The sequence below is a fragment of the Pelophylax lessonae genome (assembly GCF_965119305.1).
Source record: "Pelophylax lessonae genome assembly, chromosome: 10".
NCBI lineage: Eukaryota > Metazoa > Chordata > Amphibia > Anura > Ranidae > Pelophylax > Pelophylax lessonae.
This window is the reverse complement of record NC_138777.1, coordinates 85884901-85904156: the sequence shown is the minus strand read 5'-3', so window position 1 is coordinate 85904156 and position 19256 is coordinate 85884901. Positions and strand designations below refer to the sequence as shown.

Sequence of the window (19256 nt, the reverse complement as noted above, 5' to 3'; positions counted from 1 at the left end):
CCTCAGCTTGGTATATAACCCCCCTCTGCTCTAGGTAATCCGTTTTAATCTGTCTAGTCAGGAGTTAAGGACCTAGGCTCCCGGCTGGGATCTCTGGTCCTAGCAATTTTTTCTCCTCTCTAACATCATTTTTTTTTTTTTTTTTTCCGGGAGATATACAATCAAGGGCTGGGCAATGGGCTGGATAATCTAGATTCAGTGTCCCGCCCAGCCAGCGAGTGCTTGCAGACTGCAGCTACACGCTAGGTTGGCCGCGACATAGCCTCACGGTCAGAGGCTGGGCCGCGAGTTAAATGTCTCACAGGGTCACATACGACTGGGCTTGGGTCTGAGTCGCAGCGGTCCCTTGGCCGACAACTGCACTACTTCGGTGGCGAGGATTCTGTCTGGTGCGTTACCCACACCATGGAAGGGCAAGTACAGTCCCTCTGTCCTTTTTTGGTGTTTTTTTTTTTTTTTTGTGGTGGATGCAGGTAACCTCCAGGGATGGTCCTCCCATCCTTAAATCCTTCAGTTAGCTGGGCTTCCCCCACTCCCCCCCCCCGTTTTGGACCTGGAGTCTGGTGGGGGTCCCTGGACAGAGAATGCAGTGGGGACCCCTGGGGTTTCCCCCGCTGTCCCCACTCTAAGGGTCCTGGGATAATGTGTGTCCTGCCCTGGTGGTCTGGCGCGGTCCCAGTGTAGGAGATCCCTAGGTGCATGCCCTACTGGGGTCCCAGTGCAGAGTGTGCAGCAGTCTCCTCTAATGTGTGTCTTACCTCTGGGGCTGCAGAGGGCACAGGGAAGATTCCGGCAGCATGCTTCAGCATTTGTAGCTGATTGAAGCCATTTTCCCTTAGTCTGGCTGGTTTCCGGTTGGTGACCATGTTTATGTAGCCTGATGTCACGCTGACCATTTTCCCTAAGTCCGGGAGACGCTGAAGATGACCGAAGCCTCGTGGGAATGCTGAAGCTCCTCCTGTTCCTCTTCCTGTGTCCGGGACATGTGAAGAGGGAAGGGCGTCCATGATGATGCTGGGTTAGAATTCTCTGCGCTCCCCTGGTCGATAGGGTGAGTCTTTGGGGGGGCTCTGTTATCTCTCTCTGATGATAGATACCCTGAGCCTTGAGGGGATCCTTTAGTGGTGCCAAATGATTGTTTTTGTACTGTAAGGTCCTTCCTTTACTTATGGAGCCTCAGGGTCACATCTTCCACCACTGACACCCCCTCATGGAGGTGCCAGGTCTTTCGGAACCCCAGCTTCCCATAGTTGCATTGACGGCAGTCCTTAGTGTCTCGGAGGGAAGTGGCGTGTGGGCAAAGGCCCAAGAGGAAGTGTACCCTGCCTTCCCCTACTCAGTCTGTCTCATCTGATTCTGAGCCTGATGCTGCTGTGGACATGGCCCATCCAGGGGGACTTAATAGCATACCCCCAGATCCATCCGATAGGAGGATTCCTCCATGGTTGCAGCAGCGAATTAAAAAGCACTGGTAGACGCACTTATCACTGCAGTGCGTGAGACTTTAAAAATGGAGGATGGGGCTGATGTAGCCAAGGACGAGGCTGTGTCGTTTGGTATGCATAAGTCACCTCGTACTCTAAAGGTATTTCCATATGTGCCTTATTTTGACAGGTTTTCTGGTAAGGAATGGGAACAACCAAAATTACCCTTTGTGGTCCCCAATTATTTTGCTGTACGTTACCCTTTTGATGAGTCCCTTTTTTTAAAAAAAAGTGGACTAGTTCACCAGTGGTGAACCTTCCTGTTTTCAGCTTGAATAAAGCAAGCGTGATCCCAGTCGAGGAGTCCCTGAACTTTAAGGACCCAGCTGACAGGAAATGCAGAGGCTGTGGCACGCAGACAAGACCCCCTTCAGCATGAAGGTCTGCCCTTACCCATTATTGGTTTAGGAGGACCTCTTCACTGGTTTCCGGCCCTGTGGATGACTTTTGTAACCGTCAAGGAGATCCACGAAAAGGTTTCTTTTAGGGGCACTCAGAAAGGGGGGCAAAGTTTGTTCTTGTCAGGTTTTTTTTTAGGTCCTGAGTCTCCTTGTGAGGATTTTCGGGTAATGTCCAAACTACCCAAGGTCCCCCCTATCCCTGTCCAGGGAATTGAAGTACCTAGGTCTGTTTTTAAATCTGACCAGGGTGGTCCTTCCTCTGGAAAAGTTTCAGGAACCACAGGCTGTGATTCACCGGCTGCTGTGACACAGATGGCTCTCTCTCCCAATTTGCATACAGGTTCTGACTCTGGTGATATCCACATTCAAGACAGTTATTTTACATGCAGCTCCTTTTAGCAAGTTTGGCTCCACTGGAGGATACTGAAATTCACGGGTTCCTCTGGCAGACGACACAGGCATCCAAGGGCCACGGTAAGGCAAGTATCCTCCTCGGCTCAGGCTTCTTCCGCAGTTCCTTTGAGGACTCAAGAGGGAGGATCTTCCAATCATCCTGGTGGCCGTAAACGTACTTTTTGGAGGTTTCCTCTCAGAGAAGAAGAGTTGTCCTAAGGGCTAATCCACCATACTGCTTTAGTCATTGGTTTTAATTGCTTGGCTATTGAAAGCCAGGTACTAAGGTATAGCGGTTTGTCCGGATCAGTGATCTTTCTATGGTGAAGGCGAGAAAGTCGTCTCCCAGCAAGATATACCATCGTACATGGAAAGCATACATTTCTTGGTGGAGGTCGATTGGCGTTCATCCTCGATCCTTTTCTGTGGCTGGGATCTTAACCTTTCTTCAATGGGGCGTTGTTCAGAAGTTGGCCTTGAGTACCATCAAGGGCCGGGTGTCTGCCTTGGCAATCCTCTTTCAGCATCCCCCTAGCCACGCACTCTTTAGCTCGTACCTTCATTCAGGGGGTTCGACATGTGGCTCCACCTGTACGGTCTCTTTTGCCGCCATGGGGTTTAAATTTTGTGTTTTCGGTTCTCCAGGAACCTCAATTTGAGAATATTTAGGAGATTCCCTTGTTGGTTATCCCAGAAGCTGACATTCTTGGTGACTATTACCTCGGCCCGCAGGGTATCGGAATTTGCAGCATTATCCTGTCAGTCCCTATTTGTGTGGTCCATAGGGATAAAGTGGTTCTTCGTCCCTGGCCACCTTTTCTGCCCAAAGTTGTCTTGGACTTCCATTTGAATGAGGACATTGTGTTGCTTTCCTTGTATCCCATGCCAGCTCGTCCCAAGGAATTTGCTTTGCATACCTTGGATGTGGTTTGTGCCATTTGGGTGTATCTGGCAGCTACGGAGTCCTTTTTGGGGGAGGTTAGACTTGCTTTTTGTGGTTACGAATGGACCTAGAAAAGAGCTGGCCGCTTCTTTGGCTACCGTCTCCAGATGGATCAGACAGAGGGTGGTCTCAGGCCTACTCGATTAAAGGTCAGATTCCACCTTTCCCTGTCACGGCGCATTCTTCTCGGGCGCTGAGTGCTTCTTGGGCCTTCCATCATCCGGCATCAATATATCACAAGTTTGCAAGGCGGACACTTGATTGTCGGTGCATACCTTCACAAAATTCTATAAGATAGATACTTTGGCATCTGCGGATGCTTCTTTTGGCCGCAAAGTTTTGCTGGCTGCTGTTTAAGAGGGAATGTTCCTTCTTGAGGGTTTTTTTTTTTTCTTTAAACTTTTATTTTTCAGATGGGGATCCTGTGTCCTGGTTAAGGGATCATATGTTTAGCATTGGGTTATTTTCCTCATTTTCCTTTTGGCACTGCTTTTGGACGTCTCCGTAGTTATGATTTGTGGAGCGCTGTGTCCGTTGAACGAAAGAAAAATTGGATTTTTGTACTTACTGTAAAATTCATTTCTCTGAGTTAATCGACGGACACAGCACCCATCCCTCTATAGAGTGCTGATACTTCTAATACTGAATACCTAGGGCAGAGAGGGGGGGTTATATACCCAGCTGAGGAGGGCCCATGGGTGTAGCCAGGTGTACTTTTTTTGTTCTGCCTAGTCCTACTCCTGGAGGAGGCAAAATAACCCAGTAGTTATGCTTTATGGAGTGCGCTGTGTCTGTTGAACTCAGAGAAATGGATTTTACGGTAAGTACAAAAACCCCATATTTTTTATGCTGCATCAACACTTGGCCATAGGATGTTCACTGGCTTTGATGATCACATAGGGACCAATACTACCTATTTTACCCATAATTGGCTAAATTGGACAAATGTTTTTTCCTGAAGGAAAACCTTTTCTTATGCATGTTAGGCATTGCTGTGTTTTTAAACATTTTAAAAAAGGTTTACAATTTTTCTGCTTTTAAGGCTACAGTCTTGGAGGAGATGCCGCCTTTTCCTGAACGGGAGTCCTCCATCCTGGCCAAGTTGAAAAAAAAAAAGGGTCCCGGCACGGTCACTGACCTGGAAGATACAAAGAAGGAGAAAAACAGCTCTGATGTGAATGGGGGCACTGAGCCCGCCCCTGTTAGCACAGCGGTACGTCACTATTTAGGGAGGTTATGCACATGTTGACTTTCTGCTGCAATATTAGAATTCCAGCTAGATTGAATGTTGTGTATGAAATGAGAGAGCTTGGAGTCCCCCCCCCCCCCCCTTCTTTTCTTTTTTTGTACTTTTATTTTTTTTCTTTTATTTTTTGTTAGGGAAGGCACAGTCAGCCACTTCACTATCTAAGCCCTGCCTGCATTGCACTTGTCGTTTTTACCGAGGGAACAGTATCTCCTTAAAGTGATTGAATAGTTTTTTTATAGCAAACATGTTATACACACCTTCTCTGTTCAGTGGTTTTCACAGGACATCCTGGGTCCTCCTCCTCCTTCTTGGGTCCCTCTTTACTGCTCCTGGCCCCCCCCTCTCCTGTCGAGTGCCCCCACAGCAAGCAGCTTGCACCTGAGCCGAGCTGCAGCTTCAGGTGTCGATTCAGACATGGAGCTGCTGTTCGGCCCCGCCCCCCTCTACTGATTGGCCATCTGATTTTTGACAGCAACAGGAGCCAGTGACATCGCTGCTGTGCCTCAGCCAATCGAGAGGGAGAGTTCCGGATGGCCGAGGGACTCGGGAACATCGCTGGATAGAGATGGGGCTCCAGTAAGTATTAAAGGGTGCTTTATATCCTAATGCTTAGAATGCATTAAGATATAAAAAACCTTCTGCCTTTTCAACTCCTTTAAGATAAAATCCTGTTAAACTCCCAAACACACAGCAATACTGCTTCTCAAATGATTAGTGATCCAGTGCAACATATACACAGTCTTGGGAGGTAGGCACTCCGACTGGTGTGAGCGCAGCCTAATTTTAAGCCGGCCATAGACTGTTCGAACCATGTATGGACTGGCTGATTGTTTAATTGGTCATACGATTATTGCCAGCGGCTATAGCTGCAAGCAATGATGACTGTTGGTGATAAAAAAGTAACCATGTATGGTTCAGAGGTACTGCTGACATGTATGGGCAGGCTGACTGACTGATCGATCGTCGATCAACTTGGGTACAACCAGCATGTCAGATTTCTAGCATGTGGTTATTGCCAGCGACTATAGCTGATAAAAGTAATTGCTATTCTTCTGGCGGGGACGGCTTCCCGTGCTCTCCTTCCGGTTGAACACAATAGCTCCGCGGGACGGATTCCCCCATCAACACAGACTGTGTTGCTGTGAGAGTCAAGCGATTTTTGGTTGCCGCAAAGAAAATCACTCCATCTATGGCCCGCTTTAGAGTGGGGCTCAGTTGGCTGGTTTGAAAGACTGTATAGATGTATATTAGCACTATAGTACAAGCTGGGAGTAAACTAGGTGTGTTTTGTACATACCTGGCATTAATGTGTTTATTTATCCTCTTTGACTGAAGCAGCAGTGTGTCATCTCTGAAGAACAAAGCATATTTGTGGCGCGCCCTCATCCATCTTCTTTCCTGGCACCCCTCTCATCTAGCAGCCATTACCCACAGTCTGGAATGAACTACCCTTTAGCAGCACTTTCAAACTGCCAGGTTCTAAAAAAAGTAGGATATGAATTATACTAAACACACTCCTGTGTAACGCTTGCTGCCAAGATATTTGCCTTGCCAGCGGTTAATGAAACTAACATTATGCTTTTTGTTCCAATATGGTGGGGTTTGCCGTTGTTTGTTTCTGTCAAGGATTTATGTTTTTTTGAAGTATGTTTTCTCACTTGCCTGTTTTATTATGCTGGCTATACAACTTCCTAATGAACTGGCCAAAATTTGCTCCTTGGGTGGCCCTTTCTGCACACACCCACCCATCATCCTTTAATTGAAAAATCAAAGGCGCTAGACGAAACCTGTTTGGGTATTTTGGGTATGACAGTCACTGGCGCTGACTAGTTGAATACAATAGCCAAAGCGGGAGATTCCTCCATCCACACTGTATGGCATAGCTGGAGGAATTTATTCATGGCAAGCATAAAAAAAAAAATCTGTGTATGGGCAGCTTACCCTTTTTTTGGAGAGAACCGTTTGCACACAATTAGTGGAATCCCGAATTAGTGTTTTAATCAATAAAGTTGCCAGAATGATTAACTAAGTTAGGCAATAAAAGAATAAAAGATATTACAGCAAGGATTCATTTTCTTGTTGGCTGCAGATTTCGCATATTACCTGGCCGGTACATTTTAGACCGGTCTACACAGCTCCTGTATCAAAACAGATGTTTAAAAAAATTTAAGTTACTCCAGCTGATTGTATTCTACCACGTTTAGTTAGCACTGCTGACAAACCTTTACATACATAGTTAAAGCCCTTTTATTAGAATGGTTTATTTTGACATACTTTGACATACAATAGAGCTTACAGGATGGCATCATTATGTAGACCGTTAATTTCTGCAGCTTCCTGTGCCACCTTCTTCCTTTTAACCCGATGGATTGTGAAAAAGCATTAGGACTATGATAAAGGTCTCATTGCTTCCAGTAGGCCTTAATGCATTCTCCCTGAGTCCCAAGTTCCTAGGACAAGTTGGGATGTGAGCCTTATCCTTTGTAATATAGCCTGATTTGCTCATGGCAAATCCTTGGTATGCAGGGTGTTATGGGAAGTCTTCATAAAGCGAGTTTGCAGGTACTAATGGAGATGGCAAATTTGGCAGTTATTGAATGAATACATTTGGATTGGAGTGTTTGACTGAAGTTCCATTAAGGGGTCTGAGCTCAATGAATTTCTACTGTTTCTCTAACAGATTTATTCCTATATACGTCGGCTCCATCTAATGGCCAAAATACAGTATAGTTTTCTGAAATAACGCCTTGAGAAAATATACCCCATTTTGGGCACTAGATGAAACTGATGATCATAGCCATTAATCTGTTTGAGAAATTTGAGATTCATTGAGCATGCATAAATGCGTTTGACATTGGTCTAATGAATGTTTTAAAAATGGAACCCTTATAGTGCACTGGTACAATGTATTTTAACAACCATGTTACTGAGCCCCAGTTAAAAACCCTGCTCTATAGACTGCACAGATCTTTAAGGGTCTCCATTTCTATTTGTCTCGGTCAGATTTTAGCACCACCAACCCCCCCCACACTTCTTATTCTGAGTACCACATACCAGAGAAGGGGCACGAGGGTAATGCAAGATGCACCCACTGAGCAATAAAGCTGCAAAGTGATGATCTAGTTGCCTTTTTTACACACTTCTTATTCTGGGGGGGGGGGGGGGTGTTTTGGAGGCAAAGTCACTGTGCATTCAAAGGCCGGTGAGGTGCTTTTGATGATTTGGATTTAATTGCCTGGAAACCCCACTTTTCACGCAAGCTTTACTGCTTCAGGGTAGAGCCCTTCCTTAGGTTTATAGATCTAAAAATAGACAATCTGTGCTAAAAATCTGTGACCTAGAATACTCTACAGCGGCTGTGCATAACCCGCAGTACTGTGAGCAAACCATAAAATGCCCCATGAAAAAAAAGCATTTATATAATCTCAAACCAATTTGGAATTAAATGTTGACGCACTAAAAAAATGTATACTAAATCGGCATTCCAAGTTTCATTGAACCTTAAATAATTTGGACCAAGTTTGCCCAAACAATTAGCTTCACTAACTGGTGTGCTTGCTGCCAGCACATTCTAAAATATGTAGCGTTGGCCACATACAGTATATCGCACTGTTCCTGCACCAGTACGGAGACTGTTGTTCTCCTGGAACAAAGCAGATCAGGCTGAGCTGTGCTTGGCCAATCAGAGGATGTTGTTTGTTTTTTTTTTTTTTCCCCCTTTTTTGAATGAATATATAACTTCCTCTGACTGTGACATCCACCCGGCCCTCCATCTCAGCCAATCTTCTGCCAACCACAGGAAGCTTTATTCATACAATACAAAGCTTCCTCTGAATGGCTGAGCAGCGCTCCTCCTGAGTCTTTTTTTTTGTTATGTGAGTGCAACAGGAAGTCTCCGTCCTGCTGCGGAAACACAGCAATGTATACTGTATATAGCTAATGCTACATACAATTTATAATGGCAATCGCACCGGTTAGTGAAGGAAACAAACTGTTTATTTTTGCATTGCGTGGGGGATGGTATGAAGTGCTGTTAGAAATTGATTGCTCTGTCCTCTTCTGAAGGTTTTTTCATGGTCAGAATACAATGTCCCAGTGGGAGGGATTTCTCTCTCATTTGTTTACATGGGATCAGCTGTGATTGGACACAACTGGATCACATGGTAAAGAGCCAATATGATTGGCTCTTTACCCTGATCAGTGATGCGCTTTACCCTCATCGGTGCACAGCAGATAGAGCTTAAACATGCAGATCAAATCGGCCTGGTGAGGGGTGTGGTGTCTTGTGACTGTCCGGCTGTACCCATACCGGGTGACCCTGAAGGTAAACAGACCAGTATTGGAAAGTCCGTTCACCTGAAGTACTAAGATATTTATTGTCAATCTCATCTTCTCCAACAACCGCATTTCCCGAACCAGCAGGTTTCCTGGTGTTTCCTGGCGTCCTCTGCCAGCATTCTGCTCATAGATCTGGACGCTTGAAGAGTCCAGACTGCTGATCAATGTCTTGGAACTCCGAGCAGTCAGACTTTGTCTGGATTATCTTCAGGGTTGTCCAGTGTGCATTCAATTGGAGAATGCTACAGTCGTGGCTTAGGTCAATCACCAAGGGGCACAAGAAGTGGCCTGCGTGCGCGTGCTAGGCCTGCTGGTGTCTACCTTCGAGGTGGTTCCGTTTGCACAGTTGCATACGAGGTACCTGCAGAGGGAGATTCTGGCATAATGGGACAAGACTGGCTGGGGAGGCGTCCTCGGAAGACATTCTGCTCCAGGGAATTGAACACTGAAAGAGTCCAGACTAACAATCAATGTCTTGGAACTCCAATCGATCAGAGTGTGCCTGGACCATTGGACGGATCGTCTTCTGGGATGTCCAGTGTGCATTCAATCAAACAATGCCACGGCTGTGACTTATGTCGATCAATTGACAGGTGGATTACCTTAGTCGACAGACGTTGGACCTAGGGAAGTGGTCACTTCTTCCGGAGGTGTTTCATTAGCTGTCTCCCCCGGTGGGGCACCCCCAAGGTAGATCAGTTGGCGCCTCAGCTAAACAGAAAGGTGCAGAAGTTTGTGGCTCTGTCAAAGGATCTTCTGGCGGATGCTACAGATTTGCTGGTGGCCCCGTGGGGTCAGTATTGGCTGTTTTACGCCTTCCTACCTGTTCTCTCAAGCTTCTGCCAAGATTTCTATGCAGGATCGAGGCAGAAGGGATTCCGATCATCTTAGTGACCCTGGACTGGCCTCGCTGGGCTTGGTACGCCTATCTGGTGCGGCTGGTCGCTGACGTTCCTTGGAAGCTCCCTCTCAGGGAGGATCTGCTGTCCCAAGGAACGATCTTCCATCCTGCTTTAGTCGCTGGCTTTGGTGGCTTGGCTGTTGAATGCCAGGTGCTGAAGGATAGGATGATCTGAATCAGTGATTCCTACCCTGTTGAAAGCTAGGAAATCTAGGAAGATCTACCATTGTACGTGGAAGATGTACACTGCAAGTCTCTTGGGGCTCATCCTCGCTCCTGGCTCAGATCTTAACCTTCCTTCAACGGGGGGTTGAACAGAAATTGGCCTCAAGTACCATCAAGGGCCAGATGTCAGCTTTGGCGGTCTTCTTCCAACGACCTTTGGCCACACACTCCCTGATGCGTACCTTTCTTCAGGGTGTACATTTGGTCCCTCCAGTGCGTGCTCCGTTGCCGCCTTGGGATCTCCATTTGGTGCTTTCAGCTCTATAGAAGCCTCCCTTTAAAAATATTAGGGAGATTCCCCTGCTTACGTTGTCCCAGAAGGTGGCCTTTTTGGTGGCTATCACCGCTGCGCTCAAGGTGTTGGAACTGGCGGCGTTATCCTGCCCACCTTATCTGGCGATTCACAGGGATAAGGTAGTTCTTCGCCCCTGTCTGTTGTTCCTTCCAAAGGTTTTCTCTAATTTTCATTTGAATGACGACGTGTTCCCTTGTTCCCGTGTTGCATTGCATGCCTTGGATGTGGTCTGGGCAATTGGGGTGTACCTGACAGCTACGGAGTCTTTCAGGAAGTCAGATTTTGCTCACGGATGGACCTAGAAAAGGGTTGTCCGCTTCCTCTGCGACCATTTCCAGATGTGGGTCAGGTTCCTCCTTTACCTGTCAAACACTCTACTGGGGGCGCTTGGTGCCTCCTGGGCCTTCTGTCATCAGGCGTTGGTGACGCATGTTTGCAAAGCGGCCACCTGGTCGTCGGTGCAAACCTTTTTCAAAGTTTTATAAAGTGGATGAGTTGGCATCTGCAGATGCTTCCTTTTGGCCACAAGGTTTTGCAGGCTGCTGTTTAAGAGGACTTGATCCTCTTTGTGGGTGTATTGTTTTTCAGGTGGGCTCCAGTTGTTTGGTTGAGCTCCTGTTGCCTGGTTGGCTAATTTTAGCTTTGGGAATTTTTTGACTGTTGCCACCCTTCATGTTTAACACTTCTTTCTGACGTCCCAATGGTTATGAATACCAGGAGCTGTGTCCGTCAATGAATGAAAGAAAAATGGGATTTTTGACTTACTGTAAAATCCATTTCTCTTACCATTGACTGACACAGGACCCACCCCTCTGTGGAGTTATTATTTTCCTGACACTGGTTGTAACAAAACTGAGTGACCCATTAAAGTGATTGTAAGGGCGGAAGGTTTTCTTTAATCTTCCTGCATTGTGTGCATTAAGATAAAGTGTGCAGCTGACCCCTCAGCCCCCCTTATTACCTGAACCCATCTCGATCCAGCGATGCTGCAGGAGAGACTCTGCTGTTTGGACTCTCCCTCCTCATTGGCTGAGACTGCAGCGAAGCGCCATTGGCTCTGGCTGCTATCAGTCAGTGAGCCAACGAGGAGAGAAAGGCGGTGGGACCAGGCTGGGATTCAGCACCGCTCTGACAACTTAGTGGAGCCATCACAGGGCAAACTATGCAGGGATCCCTCCTTACCTGATGTATGAATTTGGGAGCTTTTTCTTAACACCCCCCCCCTTTCCCTCACCCCTCTGCTTGTGCTCGGCTATGGCTTGCTGAAGATTTAGACCTCACCCCAGGATCAGGAAACAGTTGCCCAGCTCAGATGAGTATTTGGCTGGCAAGACACGTGGCTTAGTGACCTTAATGCTAAAGCATTCCCCCAAATACCTGCAGGGATACACCATGGAAAGTCATGCTGCTGCTTTTGCAGAGAGGAGTGACTGTATTCACCTGAGGACCTGGAGAGCTCTTCCATGTCTGTATTGGGCTCCTAGGAATCCAAAAATGACAGCCATGCTGGTGCAGTTGACCCACTGCTACTGCAATGTAGCACTCTGTACCGAAGAGAAACTACATTAACAAATACAGTAAAACAGGCAACAGAGTAAAGGCAGCTATCTTACAGCCCCATCTCCAGCAGTACACCATCCAAAGAACCCTGCAGTACAAGGAACTCGGCCCGATGGAGGTACCTGTGGGAAAATAGATCCCGATCACTGTGATAGTCTCTGTAGGCTATCACAACGATCACTCATTCTGCAGCCGCAGCCTGTTCTCCTCTGTGAAGAGGGAAGTTTAGTGAAGAGAAGCACAAAAATGTCTGAAGAAAAACAAATAAAAATGAACTAGTGCTTGACTTTGCGCAGTATGTTTTCTTGTTAGTGGCAGTGTCAGTTTGAGAGTGTCCATGCCATTTATTGGCCGTGTTAGGTGTACTAGGTGTGTTTTAGTGTGTCAGTGTGTCAGTGCGTTTTAGGTAGGAAAAAAATGCATATAATTTCGTGGCCCTACTACCTGTAACGCACACATGTGGTATTGCCACGATTGTCCGGAGTAGGAGAGTTTATTATGCAGATTTTTGTGGTGGATCTTGTTAATGGTATACAAATATAAGGCTAAATTTAAACTTTTTTTTTTTTTTATTTTTTACTATTTTGGGCCAGTTTCCCTTTCATAATAAAAAAAAAATGGGGATTTCCATTATCATTTACATCCGAATGAAAGCCCAATCTGTCCTGAAAACAAAAGGTTTAATTCACCTGGCTACATTAAGCAGTTGTGATGATATGTACTTTTACTAACACGTGTCAAAGTTGCAAAGTTGGGCTTGGGCGTTAACCGGTTGCCGACCGCTGCATGACTATATACTGCGGCGGTCAGCCCCGGCCAGGCAGAGTGACGTATGGATACGTCACTCGCCTGTCACTGACTTGAGAGCCAAGCCGCGGTTCGTTCACTGACAAGTCAGTGTGTGTGACCGGCGGACCCAATGTCCGCCGGTCACACTACGATCGCTCCGGTGAAGGGAGAAAGGCGGAGCGGCTTATGTAAACAAGCCGCCTGTCATTCTCCCTGGTTTAAAAATGAAGATCAGACGGTTCTACTATGTAGGACCGTTGATCTTTGTTTTTACACTAATAGCCATGTCCCTATACAGTTAGAATCCCGCCCCTAGGACACACTTAACCCCTCCCTGTCCAATAGTTAACCCCTTCCCTGCCAGTGTCATTTTTGCAGTAACAGTGCATATGTATAGCACTGATTACTGCAGTAATGTCACTGGTAACCCCAAAAGTGTCAAAAATGTCAGTCAAGGGTCCGATCTGGCCGCCGCAATGTCGCAGTACCGGAAAAAAAATCGCAGATCGCCGCCATTACGCGTTAAAAAAAACAATAAAAAGGCCAAAAATCTTTCCCTTTGTTAGTAAACGCGATAACTTTTGCGCAAACCAATCAAAATACGCTTTTTGCGATTTTATTTACCAAACATATGTAGCATAAAACAAATTGGCCGAAAATGTTGAAAAATTTTGATTTTTTCATTTTTTTTGGGGGAATTTCATGTAAAAAAAAATGTGAAAAATATTGTTATCTTTGCAAAATTGACGCTCTTTTTTTGTTTATAGCGCATGATCAAAAATCGCACAGGTGATCAAATACCACCAAAAGAAAGCTCTGTTTGTGGGAAAAAAGGACGCCAAATTCGTTTAGGTACAGCGTCGCGCGACCGCGTAATTGTCCGTTAAAGTCACGCAGTAAAAAATCGCAAAAAAAACCCTGGTCTTTTAGCAGCCAAATCCTCCGGGGCTTAAGTGGTTAAGGTTTGTTTTGACCCTGATCATAAAGCACTAAGGTTGTTGGTTCGAATCCCAACCACAGCACTACTTGCCTGGAGTTTGCATGTTCTCCCTGTGCCTGTGTGGGTTTCCTCCGGGTACTCAGATTTCCTTCCACACTCCAAAGACCTGCTGGCAGGTTAATTGACTACTGTCCAAATTGGCTCTAGTATATTTGTGTCAATGTGAGCTAGAGACCTTATATTGTAAGCTCCTTGAGGGCAGGGACTGATGTGAATGAATACTAAATTTGTAAAGCACTACGAAAATTGACGACGCTATATAAGTACCTGTAATAAATAAAATAAAGTGGTGGTTCACCTTAGAAATGAAATATGAAAAAGCATATCCCTCTATAATGTGTATGGTGTCTCACGTAAGCGCATTAAAGCCCCGTACACACATACCGAATGTCGGCCGAACGATCGGCCGTCTTTTGTCCGGTGCTGTCCTGACGGTTGAAAAGTGCTAAAGACTGCACACGAATTTTGTCGGCCAACAACAGCCGACTGCAGAAGTGATGTCATGTGATGGTTAACTTTCCGTGTGTTTTTTCTTCTCTGAGCATGCCCAGTCTTGCTCATCTGCTGTTAGTCGGCCGAATTCTGTACTGACTGGCGAACAATCGGCCGTTCTGGTGACGGCCAACAAAAATTTTATAGCCTGCACACCCGATTCTGTTTGACTGAAAAGTCACAGTCGGTTGTCGGAAGCATCATACTAACAAGCCGACAATCGGCCGATCGTTCGGCGGCCGAATATTTACGGCCGACAATCGATACGTGTGTGTGTTTTCTGTCTGTTGCTTTTTTCCTTTGCTATCCATATCAATATGGTAAGTTTTCCTGACACCAGGAGTAAAATGGTGACGGGGAGGATCCTCCAGCAGAATGATAGCCTAAGCTCTGTTCATGTGAGCTGTGTGGAGTGGTCTGTATCTCTTCCCTCCAATCCGCTCCCAGAACTTACCTCACTGAGCTCTCCAGAATGTAATTTCAGCTCCTCCTCCCTTTTTTTAAATGCTCAGACAAGGTTTACAAATTCAGCACTTTAAACGACTAGAGAATAGAACACTATAGCTAAGCGGGTACAACTTATGTGGGAAGACTTGTTTAAGCTCTGTGTATCGCCTGACGCCAGTTGCCTTACTGGGTATAGGTATGGGTTTACAACCACTTTAAGAAAATGTATTCTATATGCAATGTACTAATATAAGATGTTACCTGTAAAATTTTGCACTCAACAGCCCACTGGCCCGCTATTAAATTAGTCCCTAATCTGCAAAGTGTTTTTTGTCAGGCTGCAAAATGTCTTGTGTGCTGCAAAATGTCTCGTGTGCTGCAAAATGTCTCGTGTGCTGCAAAATATATCATGGCTGTGTGAGTGTACCAAGTGATGCATATTGCCCTGGGATTCAAAGGACTGATGGAATTATGACAAGTATTTTCCTGTAAAGAGACCATGTATTTTTGAGTGTTTTATGCATGCTGATACCGTTTTTTTCTTTTCTTTTTGGCAGTCCACTCCTTCTCCTTCTGCTGACCTCTTAGGCCTGGGAGGTCCGTCAGCTGCTAACCTTGGTGCGCCCCCTGCTGCTTCCTCTGATAATCTGCTTGTGGACGTTTTTGCAGATACATCACTGCCTGTTGCTGCTGTCACTACAGGAGAAGAGGAGAACTTTTCTAGGTAGGATGCTGATACTCAAAGGGGGAATGAGAGCTAAAAATGCATAGACTAGTACATTGAATGTGAAGTTTTTTTTTGGATAACTTAATATTAACAGAAGTTTTGGCTGGGACAGCTATGTTTTCATACTTGTTTGAATGTAAGCAGACTAAAGTGTATATGTTGTCAAAATCTGAGAACACTTATTCAACCTTGTTCTCCAATACATGTACAGTTCCCTGTGTTATGTCTGTTTCAAAAAACAAGTACCTGCTAGAAATGCAGTCAGCTCCTAACTCCCTGTAATGGGTTGACAACCTCATGCCTCTTGCACTGAAATAGCAGGAGAGAGGAAGAAGCAGCAGGCAGCCGGTATGGGAGTGGAGGGAGTGCTGAGAATATAAACTAATGAGCCTTATGGAGATGTGGTGAAGGGTATATGCTGATGTCCAGCAGAGGACTCAAGCAGGGCAAACAACAGTGCTTGGGATTTCAGTGCAGCAGTGGCAGAGTTGTCAGCTCTACAGAAAGTTGGGAGTCCACTGGATTTCTGGTAGGATCATCAGGTGTTTTCTATGTCCCACTGTATCTTTTTAAGAGCAGAAAAGGGAATGTATTTCAGAGCTGTGCTAAATATTTATTGATTTTGCCTCTACATATACTTTAAGTTGCATTTTATTAGTGTACATGCTGGGATTAGGGGAACTAATGGTGCTCCATATTGCTGCCTCTCTTCCCCTTGATTTTTTTTTTCTACCTGCCGCCGATGCCCGATACAGCGAAGCTCCAACTCTCTCAGAAGGGGCATCTGGAGAGCCAGACCCTTCTGTACATGATGCAGATGATTCCTACTACAAGTAAGCAAACCCAACCCAATCAGAAAGGCTCATCTGGTTTAACCATCCTCCTTTCCTACTGCAGTCTAGCGTCTCATTTCTAGGTGTCCATGGTATTAAAGCAGCAGTGTGCACGTACATACAGTAGGCAGGGCAGAACACCTAGAGATATATATTTGTACACTTTTAGACTTTTCAGTTGTCAAAAACTCACTAGTCTGTATACTTTTAAGATGAGGTATATTGTAAAATAAAAGGCTATTTAGTTCTAAAAGGTATATAAACATAACCAGAGCTATTTCTTAGGGAGTGCTGCTCTGTATTGCAGAGATCTATATTCTAAAGCATTGCATGCAAACTAAAAAAAGGAAATATACCTCCTATCTGGCTCACCAGCACCTGCAGTTTCTTGGTCTTGTCTCCATTCGTTTTTACTGGTGAAATCCCACGTAACAGTCCCTCCTAATAATTGAAAGCGTAGGAACGATTATGTAGTCCTGGAAAGAGCTTTTTTTTTTTTTATATAGGGGCAAGGACAAATATTTAAATCCATCCTTTTGAATGTCCCCTCAACCTTATTACTATATATTTAAATAAAATTTGAATTATACTCATTCACCTGTCTACACTAATATAGGTATATCTGCCTCTAACTTATTGATTTTCAATTATTTAAAGCAGTGGTCCTCAACTCTGGTCCTCAGGGCACACTAACTGGTCAGATTTTAAGTATTATCTTGGGGAGATGCAGACTAGAGTACTGCAATCACTGAGCAGCAAATGATATCACCTGGGATGTATTTCAGTTATCTTGCAAACCTGGCCTGTTAGTGGGCCCTGTAGGCCAGGGTTGAGGACCAATGATTTAAAGGATAAGTTTCCCTTTGGGAACATTGTTAGCTGTTTTTAGGGTGGAACATGTAACCTGTTTCAGCTCTCGCATCCTCTCCGCAACCCTCCTAATTGTGACAGCGGGGCACTGCTCTGCCCACACGGCCATATCGGTCATTCAGAGTTCTGTGAATGAATAAACTAGAAGTACTGACAGCCTTTGCGGCTTGTAGTTCTCAATGAACTACCCGTGCGCTGGTGAGCTCTCTAGTAGTTCATTGATGATTCTTGTTTTTTCTAACAGTCTGGCCATATGAGATGCAGGCAGAGAGCTACACAGACTGCAGGAGCTTGAGATTGCATCTGTGATTTGCTGATCATGGTTGCAATGCTTTACAGGCTCCTTTAAAGAATTTCAATTAACTGTAAAAAAAAAAGTATTATTATTAATTTTTATAAAGGTGAACTTTCTTTTTAACTAGCGAGGCATTTTTTTTTTTGCACTACATACTGTATGAAAAAATCAGCAGAAAACCACTGCCTCTTCAATTCCTCTCATTACTGATGGATGTGGTTCTTCACTAAAAGCATTTTTTTTTTTAAGAGATGCTGTGATCCTTCTCACAAACAGCTATTTGACCAAGACAGGAACTTAGGAGAAATCACTATAGTTGGAACAAAGACAGCAGTAAAATCACATTTTTAATAGAAGCAGAACAACTTCTGATAGGATTCAGGCAGCGATAAAATCTCATTACAAAAGTCTCTTGCTTCCCATGTCATTGAATGCCTTCAATGGGACCAAAAATGTCGGAAAAACTTGAGCCTCCTCCACTTTGTCTACATTCTTTACCATACCTTTACTATACCCCGTGGATTACTTCCATCAAATTATTTTACTTACACGGAATACAGACAATAAATATATTTTAGAAACCTACAAAAAATGACTTTTGCACTGAATTCCTTACCTCAAATGTTGACTTTCTTTAGGTAGATAAGACGTCACTGCTGCTTTAATCAGACTACTGTTACATGCAGAAATCTTCCATCTACCCATGTAACAAATACCATGTATCAGAGGGCCTCCTGGAGCGCTTTGATTTTTGCATGAATTGCAGTAGGAGTGCCCTAGTTTCCATATATCTAACATGGTTCTGACTGAGAGCCCACATCAGATTAAATAACCTGCTACAGGTGGTCTCCCTGCCAGATAGATCAATCTCTGTGCTTCCTTTCTAGTCTTAATAGTATTTTCCTACAGCATTTTACCAAATCTTCAAAATGCTGCCATGCATGACTATAGTAGATTTACTAAAGTAGGGTCTGTGTCTTCACAAAGCACACCAATCTTTTTACTTTATTCTTTTTAAAAACTAACTTCCCACCTGGCATCTTAAAGTAGACCTGCAGTAGTCCTAGTGCTGCAAAGGATTGCAAGGCAGGCAGGCATTGTGCGTTCTTATTTATCTAAAAATTAATAAAATTACCATCACAGGAATCAGCACGGCACATGTCAGCATAACTAAATGACCTTATTTTTTGGAGTAAAAATACCTTAGTAAGGAAAGTAGGATTTTGTACTTACCGTAAACTCCTTTTACTTAGAGTTCATTGAAGAACATTTGGGTTATACTGCCACCTACAGGAGGATTTGGGCACTGGGGAAAGAAAGTGATCACTCTGGATCTCATTGAAAAGAAAAGCAGAAGACTAAAGCGTAGATCCCTCTGTACTCTGTCCTCTCCTTCTCTCAGCCTGTCTCTTGTTAGCACAACTGACTGGTCTGTGCTGCTTTTTCCTTTCCCAGTCTGAGTTTTGCTGTACATTGGATTGCGAGGTGCAGATACCATGTTAAATTTAAGTGCTTGCATTAAGAGAAAATTCACTAAATGATACAATCAGTAAATATAGAGGTTAATTTGTATTTCTTTATCTGCCTAAAATTTAGCTTTCAGGCTACGTTCACATCTAGGCATTGCTATTTTCTTTCGTTCATTGACTGACACAGCTCCTGATCTTCCTAACCATTGGTTTATACTGTCCCCTACAGGAGTAGGACACTTTTTTTTGGCAGATTACAGGCGTTTTTATTTTTTCATTGGACACTTGTCAACCTAAAAACGCTTGAAAAAATGTGATTTTTTGACTTACCGTAAAATCCATTCCTCTGTTCATTGATGGACACAGCTCCTGATCTTCTTAACCATTGGGTTCTACTGCCCCTTACAGGAGTAGGACACTAGGCGGAAAAAGTGTCTGGCTACGTCTATGGGCAGTCCCAGAGGGTATACTCCCTCTCTCTGCTATAGGTACTCAGTTTTTTTTCTGCTTAGTCAGGAGTAAGGACCTAGTTCATTGCTAGGTTC

General features: G+C 44.7%; 1 protein-coding gene across 1 annotated transcript in view; it reads left to right on the top strand.

Annotated features, from left to right (window-relative positions):
- Positions 1 to 19256, top strand: part of LOC309565092 (AP-2 complex subunit alpha-2-like) — a 201100-nt gene that overhangs the window by 143674 nt on the left and 38170 nt on the right. Inside the window, exons 14-17 of the mRNA XM_082269852.1 lie at positions 4264 to 4434; positions 5809 to 5958; positions 15075 to 15241; positions 16000 to 16077. Of these exons, the coding sequence (XP_082125978.1) occupies positions 4264 to 4434; positions 5809 to 5958; positions 15075 to 15241; positions 16000 to 16077 (566 nt within the window). The remainder of the gene's footprint in view (positions 1 to 4263; positions 4435 to 5808; positions 5959 to 15074; positions 15242 to 15999; positions 16078 to 19256) is intronic.